Genomic DNA, 20,735 nt, shown 5'->3' with positions numbered 1-20,735 from the left:
ACTCTCACACCTGTTTTATTACCTCTTCCCTGTTCCTGGTCTTCTCCCGCTATCAGCTCTGCTTTGGACACACATATTGAATTCCCTTGGATTCTGTGACTGCAGCTAAGGTTCTGCTGTGCCTTTGTTGCTGGGGATGCGTATGCGCCCTGAATTGGTAACTAAATTGTTGCTGTACTTCATTAAAAATGCTGATTAGATGCCTCCGGGATGTTTCTGACATTCCATTTCTCCTCTGTCTCGTTCTTTGGCTGGGTCAGACACTCGCCCTCCGTGTTGTCCCCCTGACAGCGGCTCTGCTGTCCCAGCTCCGCTTGACAGAGCGCTGTTCTTACCTGTCAGCAGGGAGTCTCCGGTAGACTGCAGTGTTGGAAAGTGCGGCAAGCTGGTTGGAGGGGCAGAAGCGACTCAGATCAATTACGGAAGTTACATGGATGAAAAAAATGGACCACCCCCCCCCAATATGACCACAAACGAGAGGAGAGTTATCGTCCCTGCCGGTAAGACCGCACCTAAACCTTCTTGAGTCGGCCTCAGTACAGCGTCGCTCGGAGACCCTTTAAAAGCTTCTGAACACAGTTAGAGCCTTTCTGATTGTCTCGATTCCCCTGAACGTGCAGTGGATTTAATTCTGTGCCTTGCACGTGCTGCCGTGAGCAGTCCCTTTACGGAATGACAACAGGCCACAGCGAATGTTTCTGGCGGTAGAGGCATAATAAAGTGATGTGTCAACTCTTGTGTTCAATTGATGAGGGCTCTCGGTCATCATTTTGAATTTTTCTGAAGCTCGAATGTTTAGTAAAGTCAGTCAGTGTCAGCACACCGAAGGTGATGAACTTCCATTCCCCGTCTGTGCTTCAGCTGATCGATAAATAGATCAGTCTTGCACAACCCGAATGTACATTGCAGTGCTGGATGAAATGGGTCCCTTTCCTCATGTAAAGTGCTTTGGGATTCTTTTGAATGAACAGCAATTGGTCTTATTAGTAGTTGTTAGTAGTAAAAATAGAGAGATTTTTAATATGCACAAAAAACTTAGTAGAGAACAGTTCAAATGACAAAACATCAGATCAGCGCAGAAAAAATGATCAATTTACGTGCCCCAGAACAATGGAACTTTCCGCATATCAAGCTATGGAGAGGTAAGACTCAGCAGCAGATGTATTTTGAGGGCTTCTCCTGTTGCAACAGCTGTTTTCTGTGCCTGTCCTGCAGATCCCTCTTTGTGGTCACAGGACCATGTCAGGCAGTGGCTGGAGTGGGCCATCAAGGAGTACGGACTGCTGGAGATCGACACGTCCCTTTTTCAGAGCACGGACGGGAAGGAGCTCTGCAAAATGAGCAAGGAGGACTTTCTGAGACTCACGTCCGTGTACAACGCAGAAGTCCTGCTCTCGCATCTGAATTACCTCAGGGAAAGTAAGTGCCTTCCCCAGCCTGGCCTCCTGCATATCTTGAAGGCAGTGATTTGTTCTAGGCGTTGAGTGCAGTTTTGGGAAAGGGTGGTGTAGCATATGTCTTTCTACATGTACAAAAGGTCCATTGGCTTAATTGACGCCAATTTGCTGCTATGGTTACCAGGATGCTCTGCTATTGTAGCTCACATTTAAAGGGAAGACAGTTTTTTTCATGTTGGTAGTGCTGTTCTAATAGCCAGCACTTTGTAAGTTTAATACAATAGGGTGGAGTTTTTGTAAGCCATGCCTGTGATGTTGGTGTGACATATTTGAGAAAGAAGAAAGTTTTAATTAAAAAGCAGAAAGTCATTCAAATTCCCAGGGCGTTTCTCGAAACGAGTAGGCAGGCGTTTTAACTCTGGTGTCCTGGCCGAATGTCCCCCTGGACCTTACCAGTCATGGCCTCCTAATAATCCTCATCTTTGAACTGGCTTCATCACTTCTCCTCCCCACTGAGAGCTGGTGTGTGGTGAGCGTACTGGTGCATGATCCAGGTGGGGCTGCACATTAATGGTGGAGAAGGAGATCCCCATTACCTATAAAGTGTTTGGAGTGGAGTGTGCAGAAAAGAACTATATAAGTGTAAGGATTATTTATTTTTAATTTAATTTTAATTCTTTACTCCGACATGCAAAATTGCCTTTTTCCTCACAACCTCTTCCTTACGGAAGGCATACGACTTCGGAGGCAGCAGGCTTCAGTCTCAGAGACTGACAGTTCCCTTCCCTGATCCCAGCACACGGGGAAGGAGCTAGGGCTCTCCGAAACCTCGGAGCGCGGAGCTGCGGGGTCGGAGCTGGGAAGCTGAAGTCCATTTCCCCCTGTAACGAAAACAAACACAATCGCGAGCTGCCAAGAGAAGGAAAAAAAAAAATCTCTGAGTCAAGGAATCTGCCTTTTGTCATGTGGGCTGCACTGACTCTAAGCTTCCCATTGAAAAACAAAACCAAACACTGGAGACCAGACCCTGGAAGTATTTAGTGATTACAAGGCTTGTGGCGTCCATCACATGGTCTCTCTGGCTGACAGACTGCTGTATTTGTGCTGCGATAATTCCCTGAAGTTTGTACAAATAAGTGTCCTTCATACTTTCCTTTGGAATTGCTCTGCATGTTGTGACTCTGCTTAAAATTCTTTGGTGCCGTTAGCCAATGTACTACAGAACTGTGCAGGTATCTCAGTGCTGGGCAAAGCTATATAATGCATGTTATAACAACTTAAATATCGATTTTTAATAAAGGCTAAACAATTATCTAGGAAACATATCCCCGGTATCACTTTATGGATTAAAGGCTGTTTCTCGACGCAGGGTTTATGCAGGTCAGAATGATTATCCCTGTTCTATTTTCAGTCGAATGTCGATCACTTACACAAATGCTCAGAAAGATCCCTATCTTTTCCCAAACCTGCTTTCAATTTGCGTGCAATTTGCACCATTACTTCAAATTAGTCTGTCACTTAAGAGTTTGAGCGTTGTTTTCCTTATCAGGGCCCAGTTTATCAGTTTGATGCCATATGTGCCTTCGTGCTGCGGTGGTGTGGAGCTGCAGATGTTTGCTCGATTGCAGAAAAGCTGGAGGGCTGCACTGAAGGGTACAGGCTGAAGGCTCCTGGCTCCATCAGTGCCATGATTATAGCCATCAGTGTGCTCAGTACTGACATCCACTGAGCACTGCTTTGTTGTGTATCAAGCCTTTACGTGATGCATGCAAAAAGGCAGATGTGCTGTCCAGTTGCTTTTTGTTTCTCGACAGGTGTAATTTTGTTTTTTAATTTTCATTCAGCTATCTTTCAAAAGGCTGCATTAAGAACTGTTGCACACTAATAGCAAATGTACCGATTAAATGCTCTTTTGTGAAGCCCTGCCCTGACTTGATTTATATTGATCTATGAGAAAATGCTCTCAAAAAGAAGCAGTTCCAGCTGTTAACTGTTTCCCTAAGCTGCGGCACTCTTAGCTTTTAAATGGTTTGCTCAGACCGTAAACGTCTGTGTTCAATATTGTTGGAAAGCGTCTGGAGTGCTCCTCTCTTATTTAAGTCTGTACATTAGTCATTTGCATTGCCAGTTTAATACTACAGCGTAGAGCTGGTGGGATGGGCTGCCTGCCAATGTCTTTTGGTGGTAGAGCAGGTCAGTGGGTCACAGCAGTCCTCTTTAGGTCTGTGACTGAGCTGCAGGCCTGGATCAGAGTGTCTCCAGCCCTGCAGAGTGGCCTGATGTCTCTGGCCATCAAGTGCAATGCATCATTGTTACATTGACATAACACTGCGGCTCGTCTTTGCAGCTAAAAAGGTTGCATGCACAGGAGTTTGTAAATACCTTCTATTGCAAGGAAAATATCTTGAACTAAGAGATTGATTTTGTAGTCATTTCACAAATGCAGAAGTGGGCATTTTCAGAAAAAAACAACAATGTACCTTCCAGAGTAGAGAGATTTTTCATGCTTTCACTGTCACATGTGAAAGCATGGCCAAATTTGGCCAAACCTGGCCAAAATTCCCATTGGCCCTTACCAATCATGGCCTCCGAATAATCCCATCTATGAATTGGCTTCATGACTTTGATCTCCTCCCCACTGATAGCTGATGTGTGGTGAGAGTACTGGCGCACATTGGTGGTGGTAGAGGGGGGTCCCCATTACCTGTAAAGCACTTTGAGTGGAGTGTCCAGAAAAGCACTATATAAGTGTAAGCAATTATAATTCTTATTATTACATGTGGCTTGCATTTGTTTCTAACGCACAGGCAGCAGATACATTGCGACACAATGTTTGAGGTACTAGATGCATGTATATGCACACAGCGTATTGTAGAAAAGCCCGACAGCCATCTTGCAAACTTCTAGTGTACAGCAGGCTGTTTTTTTGTTGTGGCTCCCAGTTCATTCCCAGCTCCTGTCTTGGCACAAACCAGCAGCACTGGGCTGAGAGCCCCAGCAGCTGGCGAAGGGTTAAGGCCTCCCGCAGGATGTATCTCTGGCCTGCACGCTCGGCGTAAGTGTGGAATTATTTTGCGGAGAGCTGGGTTTGATTGCTGGGCTGGGACTGCACCTCGCACAATGGCTACCCTGTTCTGCACCTCCAGGCCTGGGAGAGAGCTGGAGCTCTGGGGGGCTTTTAAAACCAGAGCAGAACTATACAGCCCCCTGCCCCCAACACAAACAGTAACGAACGTTTTCTGAAAACCCTTTCCAGTACAAACTAACAAAAGACATCCTGCCTCAGTGAAGACCATCAAGTCCTATTAAATTTCTTCTTTGTTCCTTATTCATGAAAGGATTTTCACTCCCCCAGATCTCTAGTCTATATTAACATGCCCGAGTCTCTGGCCAGCTTTCTTTAAAATGTTTTCTAACAAGTTAATTTATGCACTTATAGCATCCTAAAAGAAGACATCTCTTCACCTCAGTGGAAGATCAAGCCATACAGATTTCCCTTTGCTGTCACTTTCATCCAAAGTGACTTCTGTTTGAACCCATTTATGCAGCTGGGTAATTTACAGGAACAGTTTGGGTGAAGTACCTTTTGGAAGGGTACAACAGCAGTTCCTCACCTGGGAACCAACAATCTTCCAATTACAAGTCCTGTTCCAGCTACTGCTAAAGATGAAGTACTGCTTAAGTATTCATTGTCTATCAATCACCTTTTCAGAATTGATGATAGTAGCTTCATATCCAACTCAAACTTCACTTATCATATACCAAACCTTGCGTGGATTGTCCCTAGCAGATTTGCTGGTTTTGTATTTCTTTTCCAAAATCGTTTCAGGCCTGTGTATTTTTTTTAATGGAACTTCAATAAAAGAGATGCCATAGCATTTATACTGAGCATCAAAAGAAGCTTGTCACTTTATTTTTTTAGAAAGAGATGTGTATTTTTAGTTTGGAAAATTGATATTCGCAAATCTATTGATTTCGTGCTTTTGGAATTATTTTGATTTTATGAATTTTCCAAATTCATTGATACACTCAAGGGACTTTGACTGCTGTATCACCTCTACACGTAAATCACCTCATTCGTGAGAGAATTGATTGAGGAGCAGACAAGGAAATGGTTCAAGCCTGGCAAAAATCGAAAAGGAAAACTGAGAGCAAGGAATCTGTCCCCCCCCTCTTATGGGGAGAACGGTGCTTTTGAGCCTTTGACGTTTTGGAGGACCACCTTAGGTGGTTGTCGGGTAAAATCCTCATTAGCGAGGAATCAAGGTTTTGCGTTTGACCCCCTTAACAAGTGTGGCACAAACATGCAGGGTGACATGCTGGTTGTCGATGGGGAGGCCCAAGCCTGATGGCCTGGGCAAGAGCGTCTAGTCGCCACGGGACTCCACTTGTAGTGATCGACTGCAGCCTCATGGGTCTTGTGCTGAAACCCTCCCTTGCTCTGCCTGTTCAGCCTGAACATATGTGGGATGAATGGGGCCGACCTGTGGCGTTACAGAGCTGAGACAGCAGTGAGCAGACCCAGGCTTGTGCAAGAGCAATGGGGCCAGATCCAACAAGACTGCATCTGCAGCCAGGTGCAAAGCGCGTACAGCAGATGTACAGCTGACGTAGCTTCCAACAGGGGGCTCACACACTTGCCCGTGCAGAACCCCCCTGTGGAGGGCCAACGTTAAGCAGCATCATGGATTCACCGGTGTCCTGTTTGTGGAATAAAAATGTCGGCGCACCAGCCAGCGAAAAAGAGTGTAATTTTCATGCTTATGAATCCACTATGGTTCTAAGTGGGTTCTTTTGATGATGAGTATATCGTAAACCCAGAGACTGGTGTTGTGTAGACTAGTCAGACAGGCAATTCTGACAACACTAATGAATACTCTTATTTTACGGAGAGCCTTTTCCGAACCCAAGCACGCTGTACATAAAAAGGCCAAAAGACGTACGTTAAAAAGCGAAAGAAAAAAATTAATAACATACCAGTTCATACACCTGGTAGAAAAGGTGAGTTTGGGTTTGAAGAGACTCAAAAGCGTGTCTCTTGTAGAGTTAAAGGACTAAAGGAGCAGTGATAGACAAAGCCTTCTCGTTGGTTTGCTAATCTTCTTATTGGTTTGCTTATATTTGCAGGTAGCTCGTCATTATCATATAACACACCTCATACAGACCAATCTCCACGCCTCACAACGAAAGAAGGTAAGTAGAATGGTACTGAAGCTATTGCTGATTGTTAATATGATTGAAATCGTGGATGGCCCTGAGAGGGATAGGGTTTGCACCAAAACACGCTGTAGCTGCTGTTCGGCCTTTTCTTGAAGCAATACACCTCGTTTCCAAGCCTGGTTTTGTCTTAGTTACACTTACGGGTGGTGTTACACTGGGATCTTATGAGTTGAATGGAGGCGTTCAGACGAGCAGTACTATAATGTGAAAAAGTAATGGCCACTGTGGATCGAGGACTTCAGATTGACTGGAGTGTAGTATTTCTCTGTTCAGAAAGACAAGTGTGCCAAGTGAGCCTAAGATTACTGTGGCTTTCTGTTGTAACTGATTTTGTGTTTTTGTGTACATGATGAAAAGCACCGGGTATAAGTCTGTAGTTGTCTGTCCACTCTTTCATAACTTTCTAGCTTTCTGCTTGTGTTGGAAGACAGCTTTTCCAATCTCCGGATTTTCCCTGGTTGATGTTATTGTGTAAACACAACCTGATGGCACAAAAGCACAGAAAAGAGGCTGAGCCCCACAGAAAAAAAGATAAAGCACAAGACTGTAGCTTGTGGGAAAACACTGGGGCGATGTTTTAATCAATACTGCGTCTACCTACCAGTGCCAAGGGCGGTTGCAACGTTGTTTAAAACCGTATATGTCAAATGAAAGCAAATTTAGTTGAAATAAGAGAGGATGCTTCATCCCGAATCTTTGAGGGCTGCCAAAATTCCTTGTTTTCTGCTGGCAAACGGAGGCAGATATTAGTTTAAACAGACCAATTGGCAGGTGCATCCTTTGTAAGGGAAATAATGACTTGGCCACTCCAGTCTCCCATTCAGGCTCACTTGCTCCTACCTGAACGCGGGCTGCTGAAACGCAAACACACTGCCACTGCATTAGCAAGACAAAAGGCTGCAGGAGTCCTCTAATGGCACACTGCACTGGTTGGGGGGGGGAAATGGGTGGAAATTTATTTAAACAGGGCTGAAGCGAGCGAGAGGATCTCATTCTCAGGTCGTTTTGAAAGCCCCCCCCCCCCCCTCACAGGGGGCCACAGAAGAGACAGGTGGTATGTGGCACAAAAGCAGAGAGAGGCTCACTTCATTGTTTTTCTAAATGAATTCTGGAACGACGGGAGAGCATGGGGGTTGGGGGTAAGGACGAAAAGAGGGGGTGGGAGAACATTCGAGAGTGACGTTAGTGTAACCTGTAGCGTAGTCTGCCGGTGTTTTGGGAACTAGGATGGGGGGGGGGGTGCGTCTTCAAAAATCAAAATGGCGGCTCCGGCCGTCATTTCTTGGAATAATTCCTTCTGGGTTTCGTTGTAGACCACCAGGCGTTTAGCGTGAAAACCATGCCTGTGCTCAGATCAGGACAGGACAAAGGACAGCGCAGTTCCCCGCTGAAACAAAAAACAGAACAAAGGAACACAGCGTTTCCGGCTGCTCGGCTGTTTTTCTTCAGGTGTGAGCAGCGCCTCTCACGCCTCCGCGCGGCAACCGAAACGCTGTGTCTCTCTTGTCCCCCTTCCAGCGTTGGGCTTAACCTCTGCCAACACATGCTCACGCAGCTCCCCTGCTCACAGCCCCTCGGATCAGGACGTCCGTTAGCGCACGCGTCGGTCTCTCTGGTCTGAGTCGCACGTTGTCCCCCGTACGGACGTTGTTGAAGCAGGCGGTCAGTAAGCCCGGCTAACATGGACTGACATCTGTCCGGATGGGTCTCAGGCTTGTGAAATGGCGGTGCGGGGTGGGAGTACAGTTTTCGACAGATTAAAGCAACGTGAAGATCAGACATGTACCAGATATGACCAAGGGGGAGGTGGAGGGGTTTCCCCCCCATCGCTCCTGCAAGGAAGAGATATTATTGCCCTGTCAATCTGGAAAGCTGTCCTGAATCACAGCTCGGGACTGGGATCGGCTGTGCTGGAAGAGAACAAGGGAGGAGACGTTCACAGCAGTGGGGCAGAGAGCAGGGGACTGCAATAACAGCGATAGGTCCAGATCTGGGTGTGCCAGCACAAAGAGAGCCTATCTAGGTGGGGCTGGAGAATAGGAAGTCCTGATAAGAGGGCAAGAGAGCGAGTTATCGTCCTCAGACCACAGAAGCTTTGGAAGGTCATGATATTTTCTCCTATTAATTCAATTAGCCCTAATGGGCGCACTGGATAAGATTACGTTAGGGATTCAATCTTTTGCTTGGCTCCTACTTTTTTTGCAGATACCGCGCCGTTTGAACTCGGGAAAACAGTGGGATACGTCCCCTGATTTAATCATCATCCCCCCCGAGCCGAACGAAAAAGAATAGAAAGAAAATCAAACCATCTTCCTGACCAAAAAAAGCCTAACAAAAACCAGGCTTTTGCTAGATTTCATTAATAAAAGAAACGCTATGTTTCATTAAAATGGGATTTTTGGTTCGCAGTGTAATAACCAGGTTGTTTGCTCAGGCCTGGCTCTTTGGGCTTCAATGAAAAGATGCTAACAATATAAAACTGGCATCAGAACCCCCATTCACGTGTGTAGTCAGTGTGGACACCTTTGGCAGAATCTGAAATTGGGGATTAACTTGCTTTGCTATACGAGGTGCTGTATCCTCATTATTTAATCAGTTGAAAAACAAACTTATTCAGCCAAGGGTTTAATTTAATTTGAGCAAGTTTAACTTTCATACAATTCAGGGATTATCTCAGTTGAAAAAAAAATGCCCAATTTATTCCTTATAATGGAATTCAACTGTGATTTGACATAATTGCTGGAACCTGTATGGGAGTTAATGAATGGCACATGCTCTGTGATTCCATTCTCTAACAAGGAATTGATCTGTTGATTTTAGTATCTTCAGGTGTCTGCCCTGCACAAAGCCAGATGAGTCCAGTCTTTAATAGGGGACCTTTTCTTTCCCGCACAATGTTGCTCTTTTCCTTCTTTAGAGTGTTCAGAACCGGGATGCTGGTAATGCTCAGTTCCTATGAGGGTTAGCTGAACACTCCTGTGCTGAAACAGAAGTGAGTTTTAGTGCTTCAAAGGTGAAAAATGGATTTGCAGGCCCTGCCCACCTTCCTGATGCATTTCCGTTGCTCGTGCACGATATCGCTTGGCATCGTTCTTTTCTCCTGCTGCTGCTTTACCTCGATGTGGCTTAACGGAGCTCTGCTTTATGTTTGCATTTCCTAAGCTGTTGCACAGTCTGAATTTAACATGTTTGATTAAGAACACCGGTTTGCCAAGTCAGCAAGATTCAGCGTTTCTTCGTATGCTACATTAATGGCTGTGCTCTGTTCTGTAAATCTTATCCGCTCAAGATATTGGCATGGACGTCTACTATCAGACAGTAGCGGGACCTATAGTAATTGTTTTCTTTTCAAATTCCAAAGTTCTGTTTCGTCTGCCTGGGGATTTTTTTTCTTCTTTTCCTCCGTGACCCCTCTCTTGGAATGAGGCTGTCGTTGTGTGTGTGTGTGCATGTGTGTGTGTGCGTGTTTTTTTTAATAAAAAAAAAGAGAGAGCCGGCGAAACAAAGAGAGGTTGTCTGCAGGCAAAGCCGGCAGGAAACGCAGCTCTGTGAGGAGCCCTCTCAGCTCTGGGGCTGTGGCCTTGCACTGCCCCGGCTCTGAATTAGAGCTGACAGATCCTACTGCCTGCCTGCCTCCGCCCTCCAGCCCCGCCGCCGTCCCCTGAGACAGAGAGGGAGATGACGGCCAAATGATTAAATAACGAAAGCAGCGCGAAAAAGTTGTTGGGTTTTTTTCATTCCTTCATGGCGGATGATTATGTTAAAAAAAACTGGTGTTTAGAGCCATCAGCGTTCATCGGGCTGGCTCGAAGCACAGTTCTGAAACTGAACGCTCAACGCTGTACACTTTTTAGCCAAGTGTATTAATACAACAGACCGCTTGTGTTTTTTTATTCGGAGGAGGGCGGGGGGGGGGCTTTTTTGTATTCTTTTAGTGAAGTACATCAGTGTTTCTAGGACGCCTGTTTGGAGTGCGGGGGGAAAGAAAGTAACTGGAAAAAGGCCGTCATTTTCTTAAGTTTTTAGTTCTCATACTGTGTAGAGCTTTTGAATTTGTTTTTTAGGGTCTGATGGGCAGTTATGAATGTGTTGGAAATTAAAAAAAACAAACATTTTAAACCAATACCCTGAGCAGTGTTTACAGAACAGCTGGAAAACAGCAAGGTGTGTTTTCCTGCTGTCACTCAGGTGAGTCCTTCTGATGGAACAGCTCTGGCTGAAATGTCTGCGCCGCATAACATGCCTTTGAAAGTCAGGCGGTCTGCCCAGCCGTTGGATGTGGAGTACTGCTTGTTTAACGTCTTGAAAAAAATCCAGGGTCATGAAAATTGACCCCCCGTTTTTTTTTTGGGCTCATCACAGAAAGTCGATTTTTCAAAGGTGGCCACTAGAGGGCAGTGTCTCCACGGATTCATGAGCAGCTTGGGGCCCACTCAAGAAAAACAGAACAGCAGAGCAGGACGCCGTCTGCTGCTTCTTCGCCTCTTTTGCCACCAGACAGACATGATTTCAGCGGGGTCTAGACAGAGTAGCTCAGAAACGGAGAGAGTGCTTCAGAATGCACGGTGGTTTCCTTTAAACACTGAGTTCGAACAGCCTCCCTTCCGAGAACGCATTTCATTTTCAGCCTAGATTAGGAAGCTGGGTCCTGTCCAGTCCGCAGAAACAGGCCTTCATTACCCTGTGTTTCACAATCGTCCAGCAGCGTCAGGTTGTGACTTTCTCCCTTTACTTAATAAATAACATTTGTTTGGATTTTAACAAGGAACATCAGAACTATCATGTGATAAGGAAAAAGCGATGCAGCATGTTGAGCTGTGTTTCTCCTCCCTCTGAATAGATCGTTCTCTAAAGTGAAGGCGTCTGCAGATTGCTGGCGTGAGTCTTACTCGGACTACCATCAAGAAGGCAGAGTGTTTTCATTACCTCACTGGTGGCAGCCACTGAGAGATGGGTGGCCAGATTGTTTTTAATGGGGGAGAAATAAAGAGTCTGACGGTAGATTGGTCCTGTTCCAAGCTTTTTAGTAACAGCAGAGTAGAGAATTTGTTAGCACTCTGCTCTCGTAAGGAGAAGGTTGTGGGTTTAAAGCATTAATGTGTCGTTTTGGGAGTCTGGATCTAGACAACCGTGTTTTTGTAGCTGATCCCCTTTCTTTCAATAAACAGCTGGATGAGCTCCTTAGCTACATTCCAAAGGCGAGATGGGTCAAATGGCCTCTCTTTTTTAACCTTTCCTATGTTCTGCAACTTTTATTTTAAAGGGCTAGCACAGGGTTTGAGCCAAGCTTCCTAGCCTGCCTTACCATCCAGCTGATAACTACCCCGCGTTGAACTCACAAGGAGCTGCAAAAGAAACACTACATAGCGCGTGTGTGTTAACATTTCGCTGTGCTCCTGAGACGTCCTGGCCAGCAAAGCCTTTCTTTCTGTGGGCTGTGCGTGCCAGGCCCTTAGCAGTGCCACACAGCCAGCCATAGAGAAGGCTTGTGGCCCATGTTAATGGGGCAGGCATGTTACAGCTCCTGGCCTTGGCTCCATTTCCGTTATCTGGTTCCTCAAAAAAGCCCAGGCAGTGCTGCACTGGGAGGGGGGGTGGGGGTGGCAGAAAAGCGGGTATGGGGGCAAATACTGTATACAGTAGATCTGGAAGCAACTACAGTGTATTTTCTCAAAAGAAGTGTTGAAACATGAGCATCAGTGGGTTTTATTTCCTGGCTCAGCAATGATGAAATGATTTTCACCCCTTTTTCCTGAGCTATGCCTATGTTTGCTACTGGGCAATCAGCGAGCAGATATATCCCACTTTTTCACTCTATCTTGCCTTTTTATGAGGTGTAAGAGTGCCCCAGTGAGGATGGGGCATTAACAGTAGTTAAAGACTCATGGTGAGTCTTCTAAAAGCAGTTGAGTCATCCATCTGAAGAGCTCAGAATCTTTATTGTACTCAGGCCTTAAGTAAGGCAGGGAAGTTGTGTGCCTTATCTTAAAAGTATGAGGTAAATAGCTGCACAGGGGAAAACACAATTGTTTGAATGCTTCGCACTGTCTTTAGGATGAATGAGAACTTTGGCCAGATGTAGCAGCAAGGTTCTGCTTTTGTTTTTCAGATCCTTCCTATGACAGTGCGCGCAGGACAGGCTGGTCAAACAGCATGCACAGCGGAAAGGGTGAGTGAGAGTGCTGCTCTTTCAGCCACAAGCCCTTTACACCAGAGGTTACAGTTGGCATCACTGAGAAGTGGGAGACATATCTCATAATTCACCAAAGCTTTGCCATTGGGCTTTGATTGTCAGGTGGTGTTATATCTACCTCATGCATGTAATAATAATAATAATAATAATAATAATAATAATAATAATTGCTTACACTTATATAGCGCTTTTCTGGACACTCCACTCAAAGAGCTTTACCTGTAATGGGGATCTCCACCATCAATGTGCAGCATCCGCCTGGATGATGCGACGGCAGCCATAGTGCACCAGTACTCTCACCACACATCAGCTATCAGTGGGGAGGAGAGCAGAATGATGAACCCAGTTCAGAGATGGGGATTATTAGGAGGCCATAATTGGTAAAGGCCAATGGGAAATTTGGCCAGGACGCCGGGGTTATACCCCTACTCTTTTCGAGAAACACCCTGGGATTTTTAATGACCACAGAAAGTCAGGACCTCAGTTTTACATCTCATCCGAAGGACGGCACCTGTTTACAGTATAGTGTCCCCGTCACTATACTGGGGCATTAGGACCCACATGGACCGCAGGGTGAGTGCCCCCTGCTGGCCTCACTAACACCTCTTCCAGCAGCATCCTTAGTTTTTCCCAGGAGGTCTCCCATCCAGGTACTGACCAGGCTCACACCTGCTGAGCTTCAGTGGGCTGCCAGTTGTGAGTTGCAGGGTGATCACCCTGCTATCACCCTGATATGGCTGATATGTAGAGGTAATCATTTAGTCCATCAACTCCATCATTCTACAACAAAAAAATCTACAAATGGAGAAAATTCCAGACCATTGCCAGTCTACCCAGGAGTGGTTGTCCTACTAAAAAAACTCTGAAATCGGACTGTATGATTCTGGTAGAAGTCTCAAGGAAACCCACGGATCTACAGGCCTCTCTCGCTGTGGTGAATGTCACCACCATCAGGAAAGAGTGGACAAGCATGGCTTTCATGGAAGAATAGGCTGGAAGAAACTCCTGCTGTTCATGAAGAACATTGCTGCAGGGCTTAAAAACAAGACGTCTGGAACAATGTGCTCTGGACAGATGAGTCAAAAGTGGAGCTGTTTGGCTAATAAACAAAATGGAACGTTTGGAGAAAACCAAACACGCCTTTGACTGACCAGAAGAACCTCATCACCATCAAGCACGGTGCTGGTTTGGGCCTGCTCTGCTCAGGACATTGCAATCATGGTAGTCTACCATGAATTCCACACTATACCAGACTACCCTAGAGGAAAATGAAGGACCTTTTGTCCAAGAGCTAAAGCTGAACAACAGGACAATGATCCAAAACACACAAGCAAATCTACAACAGAATGGATAAAAAAGAAATTCAGGATTTTGGAATAACCAAGTTACAGTCCAGACCTAAATCTCATAGATTGCTAAACATATACAAAAGCCCTCATACAGAGCTGAAGCAGTTTGGTAAGGAGCAGTGGGCCAGCATTCCTCTCAGGTGACAGGACAGACTGATCAAGTCTTACAGGAAAAGAGTAATTCAAGCTACACTGCTTAAGGAATGCCACAATTTGCTGAATCAAGGGGTGCACTTTTTCACACTGATAATGAGTGCTGGTTGATTTTTTTAAATCAGTAGAATCTGGATCAAAATGAATCTCTTGGGCTCAAATAATGTCTCAAAGACATGTATTAATACCACTATGACTTTATAAAAGTACTTTAATGACATTACAGGAATACAACAGACCATTATTTTTTGTTTCACAAAAAAGTGAACTTAAGAGCTTATTTTCCCAAATTCTAATGTCCAGTATCCAATTAGTCAGCAGTAGTGAATAAGTGCAACAGCCCTTGAATCATTTTAGGTTCCTTTTTGTAGAGGTGCAGCTCTCTGCTTATAGCCCTTTAAATGAACAAGTACAACATAGTTCCCTGCCTGAGCTCAGTTGTTGAAAATATGTTTTACAGGCTCACCAGCAGTCACACAGAATGTGTCCAAGACCTCAGAACAGCAAAGACCACAGCCTGGTAGGTAACAATATCTCACTTTTACAGTAATGTGCATTATCATTGACCTGCGTTAATTTGAAATGACAGGGCACTTGGACACAATGGTCAATGGCAATGCTGTCATGATGGATGCAGATGATTCCTGCATCTCTGTCCTCGTGCGCGATCAAGGTGATCAAGAATTTCAATCCCAGTTCGCTCTTGAGACATACCGGTACTGTAATTGGCTTAAGATCAGTTTGCCCAACGTCTTCCAGATATAAAGCAACAATGCCTAAAAGGGCTTAGAAGTGGACCAACCCTCCAAGAACAAGGAAAGCAATGTGCAGCAGGAGTCAGGGATCTAGATGGTTGCAGGTTCCAATCCCAGGCGAGACAATGCTGTTGTACCCTTGCGCGAGGAACCTGAATTGCTCAGCTGTAGAAATGGATGGCAATGCAACTTGCTTTGGTTAAAAGCATCAGTTAAATGAATTAGCAAAAGTTGGACCAACCTGATTATCCCCCCTTTGCTTAAATAAATGTTGTCTCCTCAGATCCTTACCAGATTTTGGGTCCGACCAGCAGTCGATTAGCCAACCCAGGTAAGAATGAAGAGCTATTTACCAGATAGTCCATCATTAAATCTTCTTTCTTTGCCTCCAGAAATGCTCCTTTTAGACAGCTGCAATGCATTCGTGTTATCAGGTGTGCAGAGAGAAAGCAGGTCCTCGTGGCAAACTGGTGACCTCAGTTAAAGCAAGGCAGCACCTTCACTAGCAAGACAGCAGAATTATCTCACATTAAATCTTCTTTCCCACACTAAGTCTTTTTTAAAGAGTGTAAATGTGAAGCTTTCATACCTGAAGGGGCTCGTTAGGATATCTTGATGGGCTGGTTGATCAGGCTCTCTCTGCATTCGCACATAGGTCAATCAGTCAGTCAGCATCACTGGGAATCTCAGGCTCCAGTGAGCCTTGTGTAGCTGTGTCCAGGCAGGGTGTGGCAGCAGATGACTCACAGATGATGTGCAGCAGCTAGAAAACTGTTCGCAGCAGCAGAAACAAGCCCTGAAGTGTTTTTTTCAAAGTGAAGGTGCTTCCTAAGATGACATAACTGTCAGGAATCAGAAGCATAATTACTGGCTTGCCCGTCTCTTGAGTTGAATGGCTGAATGATTGACCCATTTATGTTGTTATATTGGAAAGAGAAGTTGTGAAAAGTTTATTTTCACACCTTTGTTTGGTTTAGTTGAGGGTTGGCCACTGGCGATATACTGATATACACTGGCCGGCAGCTATATCATCCTGCAACTGACAACTGGTAGCCCCAATTAAATTTAGCAGGTGTGAGGCTGGTCAGTACCTGGATGGGAGACCTCCTGGGAAAGCTAAGGTTGCTACTGGAAGTGGTGTTAGTGGGACCAGTAGAGGGTGCTCACCCTGCGGTCTGTGTGGGACCTAATGCCCTAGTATCATGATGGGGACATTATACTTTAAAAAGGCACCGTCCTTTGGATGAGACATAAAACCGAGGTCCTGACTCTCTGTGGTCATTAAAAACCTCAGGGCATTTCTCAAAACTGCAATGTCCTGGCCAAATTTCCCCCTGGCCTTTACCAATCATGGTCTCCTAATCATCCCCATCTATGAACTGGCTTCATCACTGTGTTCCCCTCCCCACTGAGAGCTGGTGTGTGGTGAGCCGATGATGATGATGATGATGGTTGATGTACGTGCTTTGTGTCTCCCATCACCATGTCCATGAGGGACCACGTGAGGCCGAAACGCTCACGACCTTACCCCCGGACTTGACACGTGCTCTTGTTGTCCAGGCTCCGGGCAGATCCAGCTGTGGCAGTTCCTGCTGGAGCTCCTGTCAGACAGCGCCAACGCGGGCTGCATCACCTGGGAGGGCACCAACGGGGAGTTCAAGATGACCGACCCGGACGAGGTGGCCCGGCGCTGGGGGGAGAGGAAGAGCAAGCCCAACATGAACTACGACAAGCTGAGCCGGGCCCTGCGCTACTACTACGACAAGAACATCATGACCAAGGTGCACGGCAAGCGCTACGCCTACAAGTTCGACTTCCATGGCATCGCCCAGGCCCTGCAGCCCCACCCCACCGAATCCTCCATGTACAAGTACCCCTCTGACCTGGCCTACGTGCCCTCCTACCACGCCCACCAGCAGAAGGTGAACTTTGTCTCTCCCCACCCTCCTTCCATGCCCGTCACCTCCTCCAACTTCTTCGGACCCCCCTCCCCTTACTGGAGCTCCCCAGCCGGAGGGATCTATCCCAATCCCAGCGTTCCCCGCCATCCCAACACCCACGTGTCCTCGCACCTCGGCAGCTACTACTAAGGACTGCCCGCCTTCTTTTCTCTCCCTTCGGACCTGCACTCCGATTCCCGGGAAGCTCTCCTCCCGGGGATCTTTTTTGGAACTTGTGAAAACTCGTGACAGATTTTTTTAAAAAAAAAACGACAACCAAACAAACGATCAGAATGAAGGCATTGGAAAAGAGGGGGGAAAAAACTGGACCTATGATCCGCTTGTAAATGGAGTACAGTACTACTTCCTTTCCTGCTGAACAGCTTCTGTTCGGTTTTGTTTGTCGAATTTGACGCTTGTGTGTTTGTTTGTGTGTTATTCCTGCCTCGAGAGGAAGCTGCAGTGTCGGTCAGTGGGAACAGACTTCTGCGGCGGTATTGAGGCTGACCCTGGCATTGAGGAAACGCAGAGGCAGTCACAGTCAGACATGGGTCCCACTTCAGTCGGTCCTGAACCTGTCCCCTTCCAATCACAGCAAGCTGCTTGTTCACCAGACGTCCGAAGCGTTTTGGCGCTGGGTTTTGCAGTTTCCTTTTTTCGTTCCTTCTTTCTCCTCCGCCCTTTCGTGTGCTTCGGCTTTTCTGGAGCGTGATCTGGGATCCCCGCGGAACTCCCCCACGAAAAGAGATCTCAGCAACGAGGGATTTTAGCAACTGGAAAGCTCAATGGTGTTGGCGCTTAAGTATTCCTCCCAACTGGAATTACCCAAAACCAAGCTCTGGCGACCTTTTTCAGGAGGTTTTTAACACAGGAGATGGAGGCTTTGACCTAAGATTGTGTTTTATCTGTTGTTCCACAGCTTCGTGATCAGATGTTGACGAACTGGACCAGCATAAAATGTGATTGCTCTGTGGGCCCTGGAGTATCTTTTTCTTCACAGTCACAGTCCTGGAGGCTCACTTTTGGGTCTTCCAGCTCCGCTCTAGATCTCGTAGGCGAGATTGTTCTAGAACAGTATTTGTTGAATGGAATTCCAGCCCCCATTGTGCGGAAAAGTCCTTTTTCAGCAGCTCACAATCCAAGGAGTCTCTAGGTGGATCCTGTCGGTATCAGTTGCAGTTTAACAGGCCAGTTCTCTTTGTGCCGTTTTCGACATTTCATACAGATTTCTTTTTCGGAAAAGGGTTTGAAATTCTTCATACCGGAGAGGGCATCACTATTTGTAACAAGAGAGATTTTTTGAGAATGACTTCAGAGGCCAAGGGCAGACTAAGAGCCAAGAACTTTTGAAAGTTAACATATGACTAAAAAGAAGCGCAAAATCAATGAGGATAAAATGGAGTCCTGAGATTCGCGAACGCTGTGCGTTTGTCAGACCTATTTTTTTGTTGTTTTTTTAAACATTGGTCAACTAGCTGTTAAAGCAACTTACTGTATAAATTATGCAGAGTTATTTTCATATGTAACACAGTATTGAAAGGATCAAGAGAAAAAGAGAAACGAGTTGACCTCGGTCAAAAATGCAATTTTTTTTTACTATCAGACAAAATAAGAAATCAGTTTCTGATTTGTAATTTGTACATCTTTTATTGTGTGTTTTGTGTCTGTACATTTGGGCAATAACCTTTGCTGATTTTTATAGAAAATACAGGTTGAATTACTCCAAAGTGCCTTACTTAGGCACACAAATATACATTCCTAGCTACCGTTGTTACTTGCCTTCCCAACCAAAAAGTGCCTGAATGAGCCATAATCCTGGATTCTTTGACAATCACGGATCCTTTGGAACGTTCCCGTGTCTCATCGGTTATTGTAAAGGGAGTTCCCTTCCTACTGCTGATTAAAAGCGATCAGCCTTCCTGAGCAACTGGCAGTCTTTGCACTGGTTTCCACTGAGAGGAATTGAGTAAAGGGTACCACATGTTATGCTTGGGCAACAGCACTGGTTTTCAATGTTGCAATGACCTTAAAGCAATTTCAATTTGGGGCAAGTCTTGATGCTTCAAAAGAAAAGACTTATGTAGCATTATAGCAATAAATAAACTTTCACATCCCCTCCTCTCCACCCCTGACTGAAAGGGGGGTTTTGCTACTTATATATGCAATGTACTTTTTGGATATTAAATATATATAATTTTGCAAGTAATCTTTTTTTTTATATTGTTTTGTTCCTGCATTGTATGACGTATTAAGCCGAATGTTTGTAAAAGGGCTGTTTTATAGTGGGGCAAATGTGACAAAATAAATGTTTTTTTCCTTCTAAAACTGTCTGCTTTGGTTGCTTTTATTTTTTTCAGCCTTTGTGTGGATTGCACAAAACCTCGAATCATGCATTTTGTTCCTGCTGGGCACTAAGATGATCTTCCTGCTTCTACTGTTTAACTGTCACGTGCTCCCTCTGTCCAGACTATAGAGTACAGTCGTACAACTCAGTTATAGGTCCAAGTTAGAAAGTATAAGAAAATATGACAATATGGGACATTCACGATGCACAAAAATCCACTTTCAATGACGGCCGGCTGTATTGCCTTTCAATGACAGTCTGATTACTGCTTTAGAAGCTATATCGTTTCATAGAAAAGGGCATTTTTCTCCTGCCCACGTGTGATGAGATGAAAATTGTGCCAGACCACATAAACATGCTATGTCTTTATAATCTTGACGTTCTTTGTGAATTGGGAATGTTTTCCCCATTAAATATATCACGTTCAAGCCTTTTTTGAAAGTGATACCTCAAAATATTTGAACAGAAAACGTGAATTTGAGGAAGAAAGGGCCATGTCAGAGAAATGGTGGGTATCCCTTACAAAAAAATAGAGCTAGTTCGTTTTAGGCTTCCTTTCAAAGGAGTTCTGAGGTCTTAAAAAAACTCCAGAAAGGGAATACTATTTTGGTACCTTAGACTCAGAATAGTGACTCAGGAAGTTTTGGAAATTGAGTGGAAACAAATTTCCTGCAAAAAGAGTTTTTTTTTTCCCAAACAGGGAGTACTGGGTACAGTTTATGGAGCATGTTAACAAGAGGTGTTTGGAGATCCTCGATTAACAAGGTAGATGAACAAGATCATTCAGGTCGTAGCCAGACCCTGAGGCGTGAGGGTGAATGATGGGCAAATAATAACAATAAACTTTATTTTATATAGCGCCTTTAAAGGTGGCTTCTCAAAGCGCTAAGCGGAATAAGCGGATTTGAAAATCCAGCGTTGCCTTTTCGAAAACGAAATCCTTCCCCCGGGCACATGTGGAGTCGCTGGGGCTGTAGCCTACAGGGAACAAGAAGCCCATCGTGGGGGACACCTGTTTGTCGATTTGGACTACGGGTTTCAGCAAGACCCTCCGAGGGGGAAACTCGGAGTGAGGCAGATTCCCCGTCTCCAAGGGAAACTCCTAAAAGTCCATTTTAACTCAGTCTAAGTGGCCGCCTTTGCCTCTTGGACACGTTGGGTAACTACTGTGTGTGTGTGTGGATGGTGACACCGATTTCGCCCTGCGCTGAAGGTAAGATGCGGTAGACTGTGATTACGGGTTTGTGCCTACAAAGGCTCCGGGAGACCCGTGAAGTCAGGTTTACGCGGAATGAAGATTGGATTTTTCTGCGCGTGTGTATGGCGCATTTCCTTTCCCGGTTTTCTGGTGGGAAAGTACTTGGACACCACCTTTCTCTTTGTC

General features: G+C 45.5%; 1 protein-coding gene across 12 annotated transcripts in view; it reads left to right on the top strand.

Moving 5' to 3' along the window:
- fli1 (Fli-1 proto-oncogene, ETS transcription factor) overlaps positions 1-19,332 on the top strand; it is a 42,004-nt gene extending 22,672 nt beyond the window's left edge. For 9 of the 12 annotated variants that reach the window (XM_015337533.2, XM_015337537.2, XM_015337542.2 and 6 more), the window contains 7 exons: positions 343-500; positions 1,216-1,419; positions 6,525-6,590; positions 12,727-12,786; positions 14,773-14,832; positions 15,351-15,398; positions 16,628-19,332. In XM_015337533.2, coding sequence (XP_015193019.1) covers positions 343-500; positions 1,216-1,419; positions 6,525-6,590; positions 12,727-12,786; positions 14,773-14,832; positions 15,351-15,398; positions 16,628-17,157 — 1,126 coding nt within the window. In that variant the 3' untranslated portion in view covers positions 17,158-19,332. The remainder of the gene's footprint in view (positions 1-342; positions 501-1,215; positions 1,420-6,524; positions 6,591-12,726; positions 12,787-14,772; positions 14,833-15,350; positions 15,399-16,627) is intronic. The other 3 variants (XM_015337534.2, XM_006642163.3, XM_015337536.2) reach the window with 2 other exon arrangements.
- Positions 19,333-20,735: the final 1,403 nt, after the last annotated feature.

The sequence above is a fragment of the Lepisosteus oculatus genome, chromosome 23, assembly GCF_040954835.1.
Source record: "Lepisosteus oculatus isolate fLepOcu1 chromosome 23, fLepOcu1.hap2, whole genome shotgun sequence".
NCBI classification, from domain to species: domain Eukaryota; kingdom Metazoa; phylum Chordata; class Actinopteri; order Semionotiformes; family Lepisosteidae; genus Lepisosteus; species Lepisosteus oculatus.
Note: the sequence above shows the minus strand (reverse complement) of the source record. Positions and strands in the feature narration are given on the sequence as shown.